At 42.1% G+C, this 18689-nt stretch overlaps 1 protein-coding gene across 2 annotated transcripts in view; it reads left to right on the forward strand.

Annotated features, from left to right (window-relative positions):
- KIF5C (kinesin family member 5C) overlaps nt 1–18689 on the forward strand; it is a 67185-nt gene that overhangs the window by 23875 nt on the left and 24621 nt on the right. For both annotated transcript variants that reach the window (XM_088168408.1, XM_014891652.2), the window contains exons 4-12: nt 756–860; nt 4195–4243; nt 5041–5096; nt 6552–6639; nt 8000–8124; nt 9886–9990; nt 10827–10975; nt 15321–15469; nt 17988–18163. In XM_088168408.1, coding sequence (XP_088024534.1) covers nt 756–860; nt 4195–4243; nt 5041–5096; nt 6552–6639; nt 8000–8124; nt 9886–9990; nt 10827–10975; nt 15321–15469; nt 17988–18163 — 1002 coding nt within the window. The remainder of the gene's footprint in view (nt 1–755; nt 861–4194; nt 4244–5040; nt 5097–6551; nt 6640–7999; nt 8125–9885; nt 9991–10826; nt 10976–15320; nt 15470–17987; nt 18164–18689) is intronic.

Genomic DNA, 18689 nt, shown 5'->3' on the forward strand with positions numbered 1-18689 from the left:
TTCCACCAAAATTAAAATTCCACGGGAATTGAAATTCTGTGGAAATTGAAATTCCAGGGAAATAATTGAAATTCCAGGGAAATTGAAATTCAATGGAATAATTGAAATTCCAGGGAAATTGAAATTCAGTGAAAATTGAAATTCCACGAAAATTAAAATTTCACAGGAATTGAAATCCCAGGGGGAATGAAATTCCGTGGAAATTGGAATTCCGTGGAAATTGAAATTCCACGGAAATTGATGGAAATTATTGAAATTCCATTAAAATTGAAATTCCAAGGGAATTGAAATTCAATGGAATAATTGAAATTCCAGGGAAATTGAAATTCCGTGAAAATTGAAATTCAGTGAAAAATAAATTCCACGGGAATTGAAATTCACTGAAAACTGAATTCCATGGAAATTGAAATTCCGTGGAAATTGATGGAAATAACTGAATTTTCGTGGAAACTGAAATTCCACAGAAACAGAAATTCCAGTGAAATCGAAATTCTGTGAAAATTAAAATTCTGATTGAACAGGGAGAAAGAACCAAGCTGAGGGGTTGGGTGTTTATTTTTTTTTTCTCACTGAAAAATTCCCAAATTTTGGATGAACGGGGAACAACCAAGCTGGGGGTTGTTTTTTTTTTTTCTTAGAGCAATAAATATTCGTAAGAAGAGGAAAATCGGGATAAATCTCCCTCCTGTGTTCTCCCTGAGGAAAAAATGGATTTTTTTTTTTTTTAATTTTTAAATTTTTTTTGGTGTTCTCAGGGGAAGCTGCACGACCCCCAGCTGATGGGAATCATCCCCAGGATTGCACACGACATCTTCGATCACATCTACTCCATGGATGAGAACCTGGAATTCCACATAAAGGTAAAAAAAATGTCGAGGCACATGGAAGGAATTCCAAGGGAAATCCCACTTGGAATATTCTGGGGGGTTTTGTGGGGTTTTTTGTGGATTTTTGTGGTTTTTTGTGTTTTTTGTGGGGTTTTTGTGGGTTTTTTTGTGGTTTTTTTGGTGTTTTTTGGTGGGGTTTTTTGTGGTTTTTTGTGGTTCTTTAGTGGGTTTTTAGTGGGTTTTTAGTGGGTTTTTAGTGGGTTTTTAGTGGGATATTTGTGGGTTTTTTGTGGGTTTTTTGTGATTTTTTTGTGGTTTTTTTTGTGGTTTTTTGTGGGTTTTAAAATTATTTTATTTTATTTTATTTTTTTCTGTTTTTTTTTTCTCCATCCCTTTCCCTTTCCCAATATTTATTACTGATGATGCCTGGATATTTTTTTTTTTTAATTTTTTTTTCTGGAGCTCGTGTGTGTCCAGCTCAGGTTTGCTGGAAGCACCTTTGGGTGCAACCAAATATTGATTTACTGCAGCTCCTGGTTCTGACCACGGGACCGCAGGAAATTTGGGAAAATCCTGATATCCCATCCCAAGGATGTGGGATGGAAAACGGGGAGAGGCTGGGGCGATCCACGGGAGGATGTTCAGAAGTGATTTTGGAATTCCTGCTGCTCCGATGGTTTCCGTGTCCTTTCCTCGATCCCAACCACGTGATTTCCCAAATTTTTGGGAGTGACCTTTAATTCCCGCTGCCCGCCTGGGGTCCTGCAGGGCCAGGGCTTTTCCAAGAAAATCTTTCCAGTAAAATCCATAAAAACCCCCATGGATTGCAGGGAAAAAAAGATTTTCCTGTTCCACCCCAAAAATGCAGCCAGACCTAAAACGTTCAGCAGGAATAAATGTGAGGCCGCTGTCCCTTCTCCTGCTGCTCCCTGCCCTTTCTGCGCCTCGAAACTTAGAGAAAAGTGAATTTTAAAATCACTTTATTCGCATTAAATCCCTCGAGGTGCTCCCGGGGGGGATTTTTTGTGCGTTTATTTTAATTATCTTGTACCTGTGAGCCCTTGGCCAGGTATTGGGAAGGAGCAAAGAGGCACAGACGGGAAAAATGTCACAGATGGAGCAGAAAGATTTGTAAAATACGGGGAGAGATCTCCGAATTTCCCCGGATTCCCGGCGCTCCCCGGGAAAGGTTTCCAGGCTCGCTGCGATTCCACGAGACAGCCCCGAGGGGTGACAGGACGGGGACCCCGAGCTGCGGGAAATCCCTGCACGCTGTGGGAATTGTCACCTGGAAAAGGATGGAATTGTCACCTGGGAAAATATAGAATTGTCACCTGGGAAAATATGGAATTGTCACCCGGGAAAACACGGAATTGTCACTTGGGAAAGCAGGGAATTGTCACCTGGGAAAGGATGGAATTGTCACCTGGGAAAGGATGGAATTGTCACCTGGGAAACATGGAATTGTCACCTGGGAAAATATAGAATTGTCACCTGGGAAAACACGGAATTGTCACCTGGGAAATCACGGAATTGTCACCCGGGAAAGCAGGAAATTGTCACCCGGGAAAACACGGAATTGTCACCTGGGAAATCACGGAATTGTCACCCGGGAAAATATGGAATTGTCACCTGGAAAAACACGGAATTGTCACCTGGGAAATCACGGAATTGTCACCCGGGAAAGCAGGGAATTGTCACCTGAGAAAGTATGGAATTGTCACCTGGGAAAATATAGAATTGTCACCTGGGAAAGCAGGGAATTGTCACCTGAGAAAGTATGGAATTGTCACCTGGGAAAGCAGGGAATTGTCACCTGGGAAAACACGGAATTGTCACCCTGGAAACATGGAACTGTCACCTGGGAAAGAAGGGAATTGTCACCTGGGAAAACAGGGAATTGTCACCCGGGAAAGCAGGGAATTGTCACCTGGGAAAGCAGGGAATTGTCACCCGGGAAAGCACGGAATTGTCACCTGGGAAAGTATGGATTTGTCACCTGGGAAAACACGGATTTGTCACCCGGGAAAGTATGGAATTGTCACCCGGGAAAGCAGGGAATTGTCACCCGGGAAAGTATGGAATTGTCACCTGGGAAAATATAGAATTGTCACCCGGGAAAACACGGAATTGTCACCTGGGAAATCATGGAATTGTCACCTGGGCCAGCACGGAGCTGTCCCAGCCCTGTCCCAGCAGGGCTCCAGGGAAGCTGCCCACAAGGAGCTGTCTGGAATGTTCTGGAAGCACCAGCCCGGCTTCACCCGACTGTCACGCTCCGATTAATGAACGGTGACAGTGACAATCAATGGCATTTTTCCCTCTCCCTCCCCAGCAGGATCCCTTTGGGATTTGGTGTCTCCTCTCCAGGAGTGCTGGTTTTTAATATAAAATATTAAGTCTGGCCTAACTGGGCTGTTGGAATCAGCTGGGCCAGAGGAAGGCTTTATATGGGGAAATAAAGGCAAAAAAATGTAAAATATATCTGTATTTAATAGCAGTTCAACTCCTCTGTGTAAAAAAAAACAATATTATTTTTCAGATGAGAGAAAATGAGATTTTTCTCAATACCAGGAGTTCATTGATCCCTAGAATGCAGCCCTGTGATATTCCAGCTAAATAATCTGCATAAACCTTAATTAGGGAAGGGTTAGGCCCCACTCCCCTCACTTATTTCTGTTTCCTTCTGTGAGTCAAATCCCCTTTTATTAAAAAAGTCATTCATTAAATCATTCTCCTTCTTCTTAATTTTTTTTTTTTTTGAGGACAATTGTCTCTCTTTTTTACAGCTCAGCTCCTTTTCATTTTCTTCTTTGGATTTGATTCCAGGCAGAGCTGTCACATGTTTCATTTAAAAGTTTAATTTCATATTTATTTCTCAGGCTTGTGGAAATGGGATGGTAAAGAATTTTATATTTATTGCTGAGGCTTGTGGAAATGGGATGGTAAAGGTGCTCTCTGTTTTTTTGTTTTTTTTTTTTTGTTATGGGGGGAGGTGAAAATTCAATGTACAATCTTTACAATCCTCAAAGCTGACCCTTGTCATGATGCACAGATATGGCAGGAGCTGGGTTGGTTTGATTCAGTTCAATTTTTTTTTTTTGTCAATTTTGCCTCTGTTACCCAAAAAAAAAAAAAAAAAAAAAAAAAAAAAGAGATAAGGTTTACCTGGAGGTTTTTTTTGTGCACTTTCCTGATAAATGGAGGAAGATCAATGGCTGGGAAATCATTCAAGATACAAATGTGTTCCCGTGGAATTTAAACTGTGTGGGAGGTGAAGTTTTATTTTTAGTTTGGTGCTTTGACAGGGATGGAAACACGGAGACAACAACGTTTAAATCTGTGATTTCTGTGATTATTTAATCAGGTTTCCTACTTCGAGATATATTTGGACAAAATAAGGGACCTACTTGATGGTAAGTTCTGGGTTTTTTTTATGTGACTGAGTGCCTTGGTTTCATCCAAGAGCTTTTCACCAAAGCCTGGGAGGGGGGAACTGTGATTTTATTTAGGAGAGAATTAAATTTAAACTGGAGAATTTTGCAGCTCCCATCATCTGATGTGTCTGCAGAGCACGAGCTCTGTTATGAATCAGAATCTGAGGATTCCACAGCCTCCTTGGCCATGGCTGCTCTTCGAGGAAAATTGTTTAAAATTTAAAAAAAAATGGTTTAAAAATGCAGGAGGTGGTTTAGAATTATCCCTTGTTTCTGTCAGGCAGCCTGGTGGGGGATCTGCTCCTGTCACAATTCATGTCTCCAGCTCTGCATGCTGAGGGTTAATAAAAGGGAATTCTGTTCATCAGAAATTCCTGCACAAGTAGAAATTCCTGTAAATGTAGAAATTCCTGCACAAGTAGAAATATCTGTAAATGTAGAAATTCCTGCAAATGTGGCTCAGAGCTGTTCTGAATTCCAGGCTCCTCTCCTGTCTCCTCTGCTTTACCAAAACCCAGCTTAGTCTGGGTTGATTTAATTCACCCAAGCAATAAACAAAAAGCTTTTGTCCCCCCAAATTAAATATAAATGAACAGGTACGAGATGGACAGAGCAGGAAACAATTTCTGTGTGTCAGAAACACTGGAGGATCATCAGGGGTGGGGAACGATCTCATTGACAAATTTCCATCCCCAAAATGTGTCTGCCATGCCTGGAGCTGATATTTGATTTATTGCTTCTGGAATATTCCTAATGATCTCCACATCTTTCTCCAGTGTCAAAGACAAACCTTGCTGTACATGAAGATAAAAACAGAGTCCCCTATGTTAAGGTAAAAGAATATTTTTATTTTTATCTTTAGCTTTTTTTTTTTTTTTGCCCCCCACCACAATTGCATTTAATTCCATTTGCATGCAGTGAGTTTGCTGAAATAATTCACCTCCCGTTTGAAGCCTGCAATGTTCAGGTTCTGTTGGTTCCTGGCTTTTAAACAAGTTTCCTGAAATATTAATGGCCTTGAATCATGTTTGTTTCATTTTCCTGGCTTTGAACGTTGCCATTTTGTTAGGATGCTGTTAAATTTCAAGCGTTCCTATTCCCCTTTCATGTCAGATATGAAAGAGAACAACGGGAGGAATTTTGTTCTTTAATATTTCGCTGTAATCTCACGACGTTCAGAACAGATTGGTTGGGTTAGGAATTTGTTTTTATGGCTTTCTGGGCCCTCACTTCAATGCAATATGTTTGAGAGGAACATATGTGAGCTGAAATAATGTATGGATAATGTTTTTCTGTTTATTCTCAGCTTGAGGAGCAAAAAGAAATTGATAAAATCATTTATTGCCTCGAGAGAGAAGGACTTTGCACTTTGCCTTGTAGTTTGAGGGAGAACAATGAACTTGGGTGTGAAATCTAACCCAAATTAGGGATACATGTCGTGTCATTCCATGTCTCCTGTGGAAAATGTCGTGCTGTGTGTCTGGATTTCACTGAGGCTTGAATCCTGTGGGAAAGAATTGGTCCCAAGTTTCCCCTGGAAGTGACCCCAGGGCAGGATGGGGCCCATTGTCCCGGCCACGATCCCCTGGGATGCTGATGGCTCTGAGGATTGGTTTGTTCATTAGCGCCAAATTATCCCTGATCCCACCTGGGGATCCCTGATTCCCACCTGAGCATCCCTGATCCCACCTGGGGATCCCTGACTCCCACCTGACCATCAGAGATTCCCACCTGGGGATCCCTGATTCCCACCTGAGCATCCCTGATTCCCACCTGACCATCAGAGATTCCCACCTGAGCATCCCTGATCCCACCTGGGGATCCCTGATTCCACCTGACCCTTCCTGATTCCCACCTGGGGATCCCTGATCCCACCTGACCATCAGAGATTCCCACCTGACCATCAGAGATTCCCACCTGGACATCCCTGATTCCCACCTGACCATTCCCGATTCCCACCTGACCCATCCCTGATCCCACCTGGGGATCCCTGATCCCACCTGAGCATCCCTGATTCCCACCTGACCATCAGAGATTCCCACCTGGACATTCCTGATTCCCACCTGGACATTCCTGATTCCCACCTGACCATTCCTGGTTTCCACCTGAACCTTCTTGATTCCCACCTGGCCATCCCTGATTTCCCCCTTAAACATCCCTGATCCCTACCTGACCCATCCCTGATCCCACCTGGACATTCCTGATCCCACCTGACCATCCCTGATTCCCACCTGGCCATCCCTGATTCCCACCTGGCCATTCCTGACTCCCCCTTTTGTGTCCCCAGGGCTGCACAGAAAGGTTCGTGTCCAGTCCTGAGGAAGTTCTGGATGTCATTGACGAAGGCAAGGCCAACAGGCACGTGGCTGTGACAAGTGAGTGTCCCTGGAATTCTCTGGAATTCTCTCCAGAGGGGGCTGCCAAGGGATTTATGGATCCCTCGTGGCCACCAAAGGACTCAGAAAAATCACTTTGGGAATGAGTGGATGCTGCTGGAATTGTAACACTTCCAGTTAATTGCCCCCGTGCTTTGGTACAGAGCTCTGCTCAGAATTTAAGGGCTGGAATTAAATGGGATTGCTCCAAAAATCACAGCAGGGCTTGGTGCTCAGGGTGAAGATATTTGGGAATTTTGAGGAGCTCAAACGATGTCTTGACGTTTTCCTCGGGGCTGTAATTCCCTGGTCAGAGAGTTCAGGGCAGTTTCCAACCTCTGCCTGTCAAAGCAATGCCTCGGATTGGGTTCCAGGGATGGCAAAACAAACAAATCTGCAGGGATTGCACCCCATAATAATCCAAACTCGCTGATGTTGTGCTGCACGAATAAAAGAACCTCTTCCCAAATTTGTGCTGGAACACGTCCCTGATCCAAGCAGTGGATTTGGCAGAACCTCAGTCTATAAAATCAAATATATATATTTTTAAATTTTATATATAAAATATAAAATTCTTGGTTGTGAGGTGATATTTTGGGTATATTTGTTTTTATTTTTATTTTAAATTTTTATTTAATGTGATTTCTTTTGAGGCCTTGGGTAACTCCTTTCTGTTCTCTGTCTCTGCCTTCTTGCTTTGGTCAATATTATATTTCTTTTTTGCCATCATACTGATAGAAATTTATTCTGAGGAACATTTCCTCCCCCTGTCCATGTTATTTTCTTTAACAAAAATACCCAAATGCACCTTTTGCCTTTGGTGCACTCAGAGAAGTTCTGAGAGATGTTTTTTTTTTTACTGAAAAGGCAAGGAGAAAATTGGGGGAAAAAAAAAAAACCGAGTTTGGAGATAAAATGAATTCAGATAAATATGAATATTGATGGGAAAAGGTGCAGGTGGGTTTATGGTAACAGAGAAAAGGGGGAAAAAAAGATGAGAAAGTGGTTTCTTGATTCTTAGCATTTTTATTTTTGTTATTTTTTGGAAATTCCAGCATAACTTGGTTCCAACCAAACTTAAATAAGTGGAAGCTGAACCTGGAGCTGTGTTTTACCTGTGACCTGGGCCAGGGGGTGGGGGGTGTGTGGAATTTTTACCTTCCCAAACCATAAAAAATCCCTCCGAAATTAAATTTTAACAGCGCGATTTACACGAAAACTTCTGCTAAACGTGAGCTCCCCTCCCAAAATGCCAGCAAAACCCTCCCAGCTTCCCTGGGATTTGGGAATTTGGTGGGATGGAATTCCTGGCCGGGTTGGAAATGAATTTTAACAAGAGCTGTGTGCTCTGGGATTTCAGACATGAACGAGCACAGCTCGAGGAGCCACAGCATCTTCCTCATCAATATCAAACAGGAGAACGTGGAAACGGAGAAAAAACTCAGTGGGAAACTTTACCTGGTGGACTTGGCTGGCAGTGAGAAGGTAAATTCTCTTTTTTTTTTTTTTTTTCTTGGTATTCCCACCGGGATCCCACACTGAGGATGAAATCTCACAGAGCTCTCATTTAGATTATCCTTAATAAAGCTATTTTGATTTTTTTTTTTTTTTTTTAATGTGGGATGGAGAAAGGGAGCAGATCAGAATTGTTGTAACGAAAGATAATCCTTCCAAAATCTGCTTTTATCATGGAGCAAGTTGAACTGGTGTGTTTTTATATTCCTTTCTGTATTCTTCTATCCCTTCTGAATTGTTATATTCCTCCTGAATTTTTATATTCCTTCTGATTTTTTACATCCCTTCTATATTCTTCTATTCCTTTTGTATTTTTACATCTCTTCTGCATTTTTACATACCTTCATATTTATATCCCTTCTTGTATTTTTACATCCCTTCTGGATTTTTACATTCCTTCACATTTCCATCCGTGTAACTGAAAAAAAAAAAAAGAAATGTAATTTTGATACAATTGATCAAATTAGAACTGTATTGTCATGTCCTGTTTCCAGGGTTTTTTTTGGTAATTATTTCACATATTTAATGAATGAAATACCAACAGTTAATTTTTTTTTTAATATTATTTAATGTTTGTTTTTAATGTAGTTTTCAAGCCTACTCAAAGCTCCCTGAATCTTGATTGTGGTGACTATTTATTTCTGCTTTCCAATATAAAAAAAATAAACCCCAGAAAATGACTTTTATCTATTTAGCAGATGAGGAATGGCTTAGAACATGCAAAAATGTTTCCCAGTTCTCACTCTGGTGCCTTCTGGAGCGTTCAAAATCTGCTTTTTGGGGATTTTATTGGGGTTTTGGGTTGCTCACATCAATTGATAACCCGTGGGTGCAGTGCAGAAGTGATTTGTCAGAGTAATTAATGGTGTTAATAGGATTGCATGGAGATGTTCAATTAAAATCTCTTTATGATGTTTACAAAATGAAGGCCTGGACAGGCACTCCTCTCCTCTGAAAAAAAAAAACAAATTTTGTGCTTTGTTCTGTCTGGGCATGGCAGAGATAAACCTGAAATATGGATTTTTTTTGGGGCAGGTTGTGTTCTTAAAACACACAACTGCTTTTCCTTCAGGCCGTGGGGCGTTTTTAGGTGAAAGCACAGAGAGCTTTAATGCAGAGAAAAAGAAACAAATTTATCTTGTATTCGAATACTTTGGAAAATCCAAATTTTATTTTATTTTTGTAGTGGCAGAAACGAAAAATACCAGCAAGTCAGGAGTGTGTAAAATAGAATTTACATAGAATAGAATAGAATTTATCAGCTGTAGAACACAACACATTTGTCCTGGTGGGGAAAATGGATTGTTTTCCACCACGTGCAAAAGGAGGCACGAACAAAATCGGCGATTTTTGATTTTTTTTTTTTGCTCCGTGCAAGTAAAACCCAAAGGCAAAGCTGCTCATTTGGGGGCTGGGAGTGTCCCTGCCGTGCTCCGTGTCTGTGTGAACAGCTCGGCCTTGGAAACGATTCCCAAATTTCCTCGGGTGAGCACAGCCTGAATAAAATCAGGGCCAGCCTGCTCCCGGAGTGGGGAAAAAATGGAATTAAAAAAAAAAAAAAAAAAAAAAAAAGCGATGGAAGTTGCTATCAGGATTGGATGTAAGAATTGCTGTTTCATTAAGCTGGGTTTTGTTGCTGCAGGAGCATCTTTAGGCTGAGCTCTGCGGGGCTGCCAGCAGAGCCTGACTCTCGCTGTTTTCTCTCTCGCTCTCTCTCTCTCTCCATGGCAGGTCAGCAAAACCGGAGCAGAGGGGGCTGTTCTGGACGAAGCTAAAAATATCAATAAATCTCTGTCTGCCCTGGGCAACGTCATCTCGGCCTTGGCGGAGGGAACTGTGAGTAATCCTGCCCGGGGGGCTGAGCAGGGCTCGGCTCTCTCTGGCTGTTTGCCACCCAAAAAAAAAAAAAAAATTAAAAAAAAAAAAATTAAAAAAAAAAAAAAAAGAGGAAAAGGAGCTAAGGTTTCAGCTCTGAAAAGAGAAAATATTGGCTGAGCAGCCACGAAACCCGCGGTGACACAATAAGGGATTGGTTCCCAGCCATGTCACCGGGGCAGTTTTCAGATTTGGCACAAGCAGGACGAGCTGTGGCTCCTGTCCCCGTATCCCTGTATCCCGTGTCCGTGTGTCCCCCTGTGTCCGTGTGTCCATGTGTCGCTGTCCCCCCGTGTCCCCGTGTCCCCGTGTCCCTGTCCCTCTGTCCCCCTGTCCCCCCGTGTCCCTGTACCCCTGTCCCCCCGTGTCCCCTGTGTCCCTGTCCCCGTGTCCCTGTACCTCTGTCCCCCTGTCCCCCCGTGTCCCCTGTGTTCCTGTCCCCGTGTCCCTGCCCCTCTGTCCCCCCCGTGTCCCTCCCCCCGTGTCGCTGTCCCCCCGTGTCCCCATGTCCCTGTCCCTGTCCCCCCGTGTCCCTGTCCCCGTGTCCCTATCTCCCGTGTCCCCCCGTGTCCCTATCCCCCGTGTCCCCCCGTGTCCCCCCGTGTCCCTGTCCGTGTCCCCCCGTGTCCCTGTACCCGTCCCCCCGTGTCCCCCCGTGTCCCCCCGTGTCCCCCCTGACCCCCGTGTCCCCCCGTGTCCCCGTGTCCCTGTCCGTGTCCCCCCGTGTCCCCCCTGACCCCCGTGTCCCCCGTGTCCCCGCTGGCGCAGTGGCTGACGGGGCTGTTGTGTGTGGGTAGAAAACCCACGTTCCGTACAGGGACAGCAAGATGACCCGGATCCTGCAGGACTCGCTGGGGGGCAACTGCCGGACCACCATCGTCATCTGCTGCTCGCCCTCCGTGTTCAACGAGGCCGAGACCAAATCCACGCTCATGTTCGGCCAGAGGTGAGCGCCCCTGATCGCACCTGGGCGTTCCTGATCCTACCTGGGCATTCCTGATCTCACCTGGGCATCCCCGATCCCACCTGGGCATCCCCGATCCCACCTGGGCATTCCTGATCTCACCTGGGCATCCCTGATCCCACCTGGGCATCCCTGATCCCACCTGGGCGTTCCTGATCCCACCTGGGCGTTCCTGATCTCACCTGGGCATCCCTGATCGCACCTGGGCATCCCTGATCCCACCTGGGCATTCCCGATCGCACCTGAGCATTCCTGATCTCACCTGACCCATCCCTGATCTCACCTGGGCATTCCTGATCTCACCTGGGCATCCCTGATCGCACCTGGGCATCCCTGATCGCACCTGGGCATTCCCGATCGCACCTGAGCATTCCTGATCTCACCTGGGCACCCCTGATCTCACCTGACCCATCCCTGATCTCACCTGGGCACCCCTGATCTCACCTGACCCATCCCTGATCTCACCTGGGCACCCCTGATCTCACCTGGGCATCCCTGATCCCACCTGGGCATCCCTGATCCCACCTGGGCATTCCTGATCTCACCTGGGCACCCCTGATCTCACCTGGGCACCCCTGATCGCACCTGGGCACCCCTGATCCCACCTGGGCATCCCCGATCCCACCTGGGCATCCCCAATTCCCCCTGGGATCAGCCTGGCTGCATTTCCAGGCCTTTGCAATCCAGAGCTTTGTTTGGTTTTTTTTTCTGGATTTATTAAAAACCTTCTGGAATTCTCTTTATTCCCACTGGAACCAGGAAAATCCTCGCTGCTCTTGGCTCTGATTGGGGTTGGGGAATCCTTGGAAAGATTTTTTGAGGGGAAAAAAAAAAAGGAAAAGTACAAATTGTCGTCTTAATTCCTTGGAATTTTATGGGAAATTGGGAAAATTCAGTTTTTCCGTGTTTAACCAAGTGCTGGTGATGCTCTCAGGAGGGGCCCGGTCCTTGAATTTCGCCTCAGGGATCAATGTTGTGGCTGTAAAAATAAATAAGGAAAAATAAATAAAAAAATTTAAATAATGAAAATAGCTCTTTAATTCTCAAATGAGGGAAAGTAAATAAATAAGAAAAATAAATAGAATAATAAAAATTTCCCTTTAATGCTATAATTAGGGAAAATAAATAATAAAAATAAATAAAATAACAAAAATAGCCCTTTAACTTTATAATTAGGGAAAATAAATAATAAAAAGAAATAAAATAATAAAAATATCCCTTTAACTTTATAATTAGGGAAAATAAATAATAAAAAGGAATAAAATAATAAAAATAGCCCTTTAACTTTATAATTAGGGAAAATAAATAATAAAAAGGAATAAAATAATAAAAATAGCCCTTTAACTTTATAATTAGGGAAAATAAATAATAAAAAGAAATAAAATAATAAAAATATCCCTTTAACTTTATAATTAGGGAAAATAAATAATAAAAAGAAATAAAATAATAAAAATATCCCTTTAACTTTATAATTAGGGAAAATAAATAATAAAAAGAAATAACATAATTAAAAAGTAATAAAATAATAAAACTATCACTTTAATTTTCAAATGAGGGAAAATAAATAAATAATAAGAATAAATAAAATAATAAAAAAGAAATAATAAAATAATCAAGAAAATAATAGAAGTATCGCCTTAATTTTAAAATGAGGGGAAATTAATAAATAGTAAAAAAATAAATAAAATAATAAAAAACTAATAAAAATTAATAAAAAGAAATAAAATAATAAAAAACGAATAAAATTAATAATAAATAAATAAAATTTAAAAAATCTCTTTAATTTTCAAATGAGGGGAAATAAATAAATAATAAAATATAAATAAAATAACAAAAATAAATCAGATTAAAGAGTTGATTTGTTGGGGTTTTCTTCCCCCCCCCATTTTGAGCTGAACGTGATTTTTAGCGACCGAAAACCCAAATTTCTGCTGCTCACAACTCGTGTCGAGTAAAACCAAGCGTCCTGAGAGGCTTGATGGAAAGTTAAAATAATATAAAATAAAATAAATGATCAATAAAAGAACATCCTAAATAAAAAATAACACAATAATAATGGTGGGGAAGGAAATAATTTGTATTTCCCGGCGAGGATCGGTGCTCAGTGCCCATCCATGCAGGATTTCCATCATTTCTGTCAGGATTTTTTGGGAAGGACGCTGCTGAATCCTCGTTTTTTTGGGGTTTTTTTTTTGGGTTTTTTTTCCAGGCTCTTGGGGTTGTTGTGGGGTCTCATTTTTCTGCTGTGACAAAACTCGGGATTTCCACAGCAGGGAAGGGAAGGGCTCCTGATTCCTGCTTTTTCCCTGGGAAAAGAAAGAATTAAAATATTCAATTATTAAAATAAATGGCAGGAATCAAATCCATCTTCAGAGCAGCTCTGGGACCGATCAGACTGTGCCAGTGCTCCTCTGAGAGCAGCAAATCAGATTTTTCCTGTTTCTAATCCATCTTTTCTTATGTTTTTAGCTCGTGTTGAATTTTAATTGTCAGTAAAGGCTTCATCCATCATCAGGACAAACTTCCTGGTGTGGTGAATTTTTTTTTTATTTTTTTTATTTTTTTTATTTTTATTTTATTTTTGTTTTGTTTTTTCGGGATTTTTTGTGGGTTTTTTTTGGTTTTTGGAGGTTTTTTTTGGTTTTTTTTCCCTGGTACAATTAAATGAGTGGAAACTCGAGCTGTGCTTTTTAACAAAGTGCAAACCCTGACCACGAGGAATTATTTTTAAAGCACAGGGTTATTTTATTTTTTTTTTAAAAAAGGCTTTTAAGGCAATAAAAGTCCTGTTTACCCCAGAGTACAAATCTTTATGAACTGCTGGGGGTTTGTGTGTTATTATTTTCCTTTTCCTCTGCTTTATTCCACCCCACTGGGGGTCAGTGAAGGGCAACTCATTTATTCATTCCCAGCCATTGCTTTGGTTTCCTGGTCAGATTTGCTGCAGGAGGTGCTGGGCGCTGTTTGCTGCTGCCTTTGCATTTCCTGCCACGATGGCTTGGCTTGGCTTGGGTTGGGTTGAGTTGGGTTGGGTTGAGTTGGGTTGGGTTGGGTTGAATTGAGGTGGGTTGAGTTGAGGTGGGTTGGGTTGAGTTGGGTTGGGTTGAGTTGGGTTGGGTTGAGTTGGGTTGAGTTGGGTTGAGTTGGGTGAGTTGGGTTGGCTTGGCTTGAGTTGGGTTGGGTTGAGTTGGGTTGGGTTGAGTTGGGTGAGTTGGGTTGGCTTGGCTTGAGTTGGGTTGGGTTGAGTTGGGTTGGGTTGAGTTGGGTGAGTTGGGTTGGGTTGAGTTGAGTTGGCTTGGCTTGAGTTGGGTTGGGTTGGCTTGGCTTGAGTTGGGTTGGGTTGAGTTGGGTTGGGTTGGCTTGAGTTGGGTTGGGTTGAGTTGGGTTGGGTTGAATTGAGTTGGGTTAGGTTGAGTTGAGTTGGCTTGGCTTGAGTTGGGTTGGGTTGATTGAGTTGGGTTGAGTTGGGTTGAGTTGGGTTGGGTCGGGTTGAGTTGGGTCGGGTTGGGTTGAGGTGGGTTGGGTTGAGTTGAGTTGGGTTGAGGTGGGTTGGGTTGAGGTGAGTTGGGTTGAGTTGAGTTAGGTTGAGTTGGATTGGATTGAGTTGGGTTGGTTTGGGTTGGGTTGAGTTGGGTTGGGTTGGGTTGAATTGGGTGAGTTGGGTTGGGTTGAGTTGGGTTGGGTGAGTTGGGTTGGGTTGAGTTGGGTTGGGTTGAGTTGGGTTGAGTTGGATTGGGTTGAGTTGGGTTGAGTTGGGTTGGGTGAGTTGGGTTGGGTTGAGTTGGGTTGAGTTGGGTTGGGTTTGGTTGAGTTGGGTGAGTTGGGTTGGCTTGGCTTGAGTTGGGTTGGGTTGAGTTGGGTTGAGTTGGATTGGGTTGAGTTGGGTTGAGTTGGGTTGGGTGAGTTGGGTTGGGTTGGGTTGGAGCTGAGCCCTGGCACAAGAATAAAGCGCTGGTGGTTGTTAGGAGAGCTGAAATTTGGGATATTTTTGCCTGGGGAGGCTGGAACTCCTGAGCCTGGCTCCAGAAATTTCCTTTTTCCTTTCCTTTTCTTTTTCCCCTTTCCTTTCCTTTTTCCTCCCCTTTTCCCTTTCCCTTCCCTTTTTCTTTTCCTTCCCTTCTTTCCTTCCTCCCTCTTCTTCCTCATCACTGGCACTTCCCAGGGATGAAGAATCCACAATTTTTCTCTTCATTCCCCTCTGTATCATGGAAAAAATTCCCAAGCTCCGCTGTTACACTGGGATAAAAATTAAAAATCCCAAGCTATAAAATACAAAAATCCCAAGCTATAAAATACCAAAAAAAATCCCCAAAATTTTCTTGTGCAGGGCCAAGACCATCAAGAACACGGTGTCAGTGAACCTGGAGCTGACAGCAGAGGAGTGGAAGAAGAAATATGAGAAGGAGAAGGACAAAAACAAGAGTTTAAAAAATGTTATCCAGCACCTGGAGCTGGAGCTCAACAGGTGGAGGAATGGTAGGTGCCAAAAATCGGGAGCTGGATGTGTCCGTGCCCTAAATCACGATCCTAATTAATTGTGTCTGATCATTAAATCTAAATTCACATTAGAACTTCGTAATAATTTCATAAGGGAAGGTGAAGAAGCAAAAACCAGGCAAGCCAGAAACCAGTGAAAATTCCAAAATCTGTGATTTCAGGGTAAGAGAACACAGGGGGCATCATTAATTTTAATATTGTTAATGACAGGAATAAAAAAAAAAGGAAAAATGTCATTATATATATATTTTTTTTTTAATTTTTTTTTTTTTTTAAATAACTGCTCCTCAGGCATGAGAATCATTGTGCCTTAAGATAATTGGACCTCGGGTTTGGGGAATTTTATAATTAAATTTCACATTAAAATAATTAGTCCTTTAGTACAAGGGCAGGGAGTGGCATCTGGTTAACAGAATCACCATTTCTCTGCTCCCGTGGCTTCTAAAATGGAATTTTTGTCGAGGAGAGCCAATTTCCTGCTGAGAAATGGCAGGAATTGCTGTTCAGGGTATATATATGAAAATATATATATATATGGATACACACAAATGAAGGCTTTTTTTTTTTTTTTTAACTGAAAACCGAATTTTAAAAAATATGAATTCAATCTGAAACGCTGGCAAAGAATTTTAGCAAACCGGCTGCACTTTGAATTATTTATTTCGCATTTTAAAAATCAAATCTCAACCTCCAAACCCAACAACAACAACAAAAAAAACCAATCCAAAGCCCTTTTTTTTTTTTTTTTTTTTTTTTTAGAAAAGCCTGGATGGATCCTTTTGTTTAAATTGTTAAATATTAACTATTTAACGATAAATATTGAATATTTAACAATTAAATATTGTTGAAATCCCCTCGTGCTGCTGTTCTGGCAGGAGATTATTGATTTTTTTTTTTTTTTTTTTTTAATCTGACCTTTTGCAATCCCATCCCCTGCAATGATGGAGGCTTCTCACAAAGGGAAATGTCCCAGCAATCACATCCTGGATGATATTCCCCAGGCACAGTTTATTCCAGGAATTCAGGATTTATTCTTAAAAAAAAAAAAAAAAAAAAAAAAGCAGCAGGAAATGGGGGAGCTCGGTTTTCTCACTGAGGATTTCAGCTTCCAGGTGCTCGATTTTTTTTTTTTTTTTTTTTGTGTTTTACAAGGAGGTTCTCATCCAACGAATGAGAAATTCAATATTCCTTTTGGGAAGCTGCTGGTGGATTCTCCACAGCCTGAGGAATATTTTTTATTTTTCTGTGTGTGTGCAAGGTTCTGCATTTCTATCCAAACCCACCTTTCCTTCTCTGCTCCAGTGAAATCCAACAGCGAAAAATCAATTTACATTTCCCTCATTAATAATCTAAAACACCATCAAGCCTTCAGAAACGGGGCAGAAAATATTTGGAGTGGAGCACCTTGATAGAGGTGATGCTGCTTGACTTCAAATTCCACTTTTTTGTGCTTTAGGATAAAAAAAAAAATTAAAAAACTCATCTGCTTAGCTGGTTGTGCTTTTTCTTCCCCTTTTTGTTTTGCTTTGGGGCCTCACTCAGAATTTCTGGGCTTTGATGTGTTGGTCCTGCTCCCCTGCCAGTGAGATAAATGGGCAGGAGGAATGGCTGGTAAAGCTTTCAGGAGCTAAAATATGGGAATTTTTCCTGGAAAATGGAAAAATCCTGTAACCTCCCCATCCCACTGTGCAGCATCCAGAGATTTTCCCCAACCTCTGGTGAGGGTGGATTTAATTTCTGCCATGAGCAGCTCACTCATCCTTCACCTCTGAGCCTGCAGTTGTAACCCAAATATTTTAAATATTCCTTAGAGGACAGGGATTTTGTAGGAAATGTGTGTGCTGTCACAGGAAACCCCAATATTTACAATTATAAATATTATTAGGGGATAGAGATTTATAGGAAATGTGTGTGCTGTCACAGGAAACCCCAATATTTACAATTATAAATATTTCTTAGGGGACAGGGGTTTTGTAGGAAATGTGTGTGCTGTGCACAGAATCCTCTGGAAATTGGTGTTTGTGGTGGAATTTGTAAGGCAGAAGTTGAATATTGTTTCAAACACGGCTCTGCTCTCCTGGTCCATCCTGGAGCTGGCAATCCCTGGAGATTTCCAGCAGATTTTAGGCTGGAATTTGGGGGAATTTCCCTCATTTTTTTTTACACCTCTAATCCACGGAGTTAATCCCATCAAGGGAGTGACAGCAGAGCCTGGAATTCTGTGCTTTTAGTGCTCAACCTGCTGCTGGATTTTAATGGGATCAATTAAGGCTGGAAAAGAATCTCCAAATCCACGGAACCCACGGAGTTGGATTTTCCACGGGCTCAAAATCCTCGTGAGGATGAGCTCCATTCCCACCCCTTTTCCCGGTCATTTTAAAAAAAAATCTTTTTTAAAATCCGTATTAATGACACAAATTCCCATCCTGGAATGGCCACGCCGGGGGGGGGGTTTTTTTGGGGACGGTGGGATTGTCACGAGCTGTGTCCCCTGCAGGAGAAGCCGTGCCCGAGGAGGAGCAGATGAGCGCCAAGGAGCAGAAGAGCCTGGAGCCTTGTGATAACACCCCCATAATCGATAACATCACCCCCGTGGTGGCCAGCATCTCCCCGGAGGAGAAGCACAAATACGAGGAGGAGATCGCCAGCCTCTACAGGCAGCTGGATGACAAGGTGGGAGCTTCTGGTTCCAGCTGCAAATGGAAAATTATTGGTCTGTTTTTTTTTTTTTTTCGGTTTTTTTTGGGGTTTTTTTTTGGGTTTTTTGGGTTTTTTTTTGGTTTTTCTTTTTTTGTTTGTTTGTTTGTTTTGGTGTTGTTTTTTTTGTTTGTTTGTTTGTTTGTTTGTTTGTTTGTTTTTGTTTTTGGTTTTGTTTTTGGTTTTTGTTGTTGTTGTTGTTTTTGTTTTTGGTTTTTGTTGTTGTTGTTGTTTTTGTTTTTGGTTCTTTTTTCCCCCTTTATTTCTTGAGCATCGTGAGCTGGAAAATTCCAAATGTTGCCTAGAAGCAGATCCTCTCAGCTCTCCACTCCCCTTTCCCTCTGCAGGTAGTGGTTTGGGAAAGTTCTCCAGGAAAATCAAAACCAACTTTTCCTTCAATCTGAAGTTCAGGATTTCCTTTTTCTTCAGTGTAAAATCCCTCAGCAAATTGTAACAACGCCTTGGAGTCACCAGGAAAAAAAAAAAATAAATCCAAACCAGA

The sequence above is a fragment of the Sturnus vulgaris genome, chromosome 7 (assembly GCF_052056855.1).
Source record: "Sturnus vulgaris isolate bStuVul1 chromosome 7, bStuVul1.hap1, whole genome shotgun sequence".
NCBI classification, from domain to species: Eukaryota; Metazoa; Chordata; class Aves; order Passeriformes; family Sturnidae; genus Sturnus; species Sturnus vulgaris.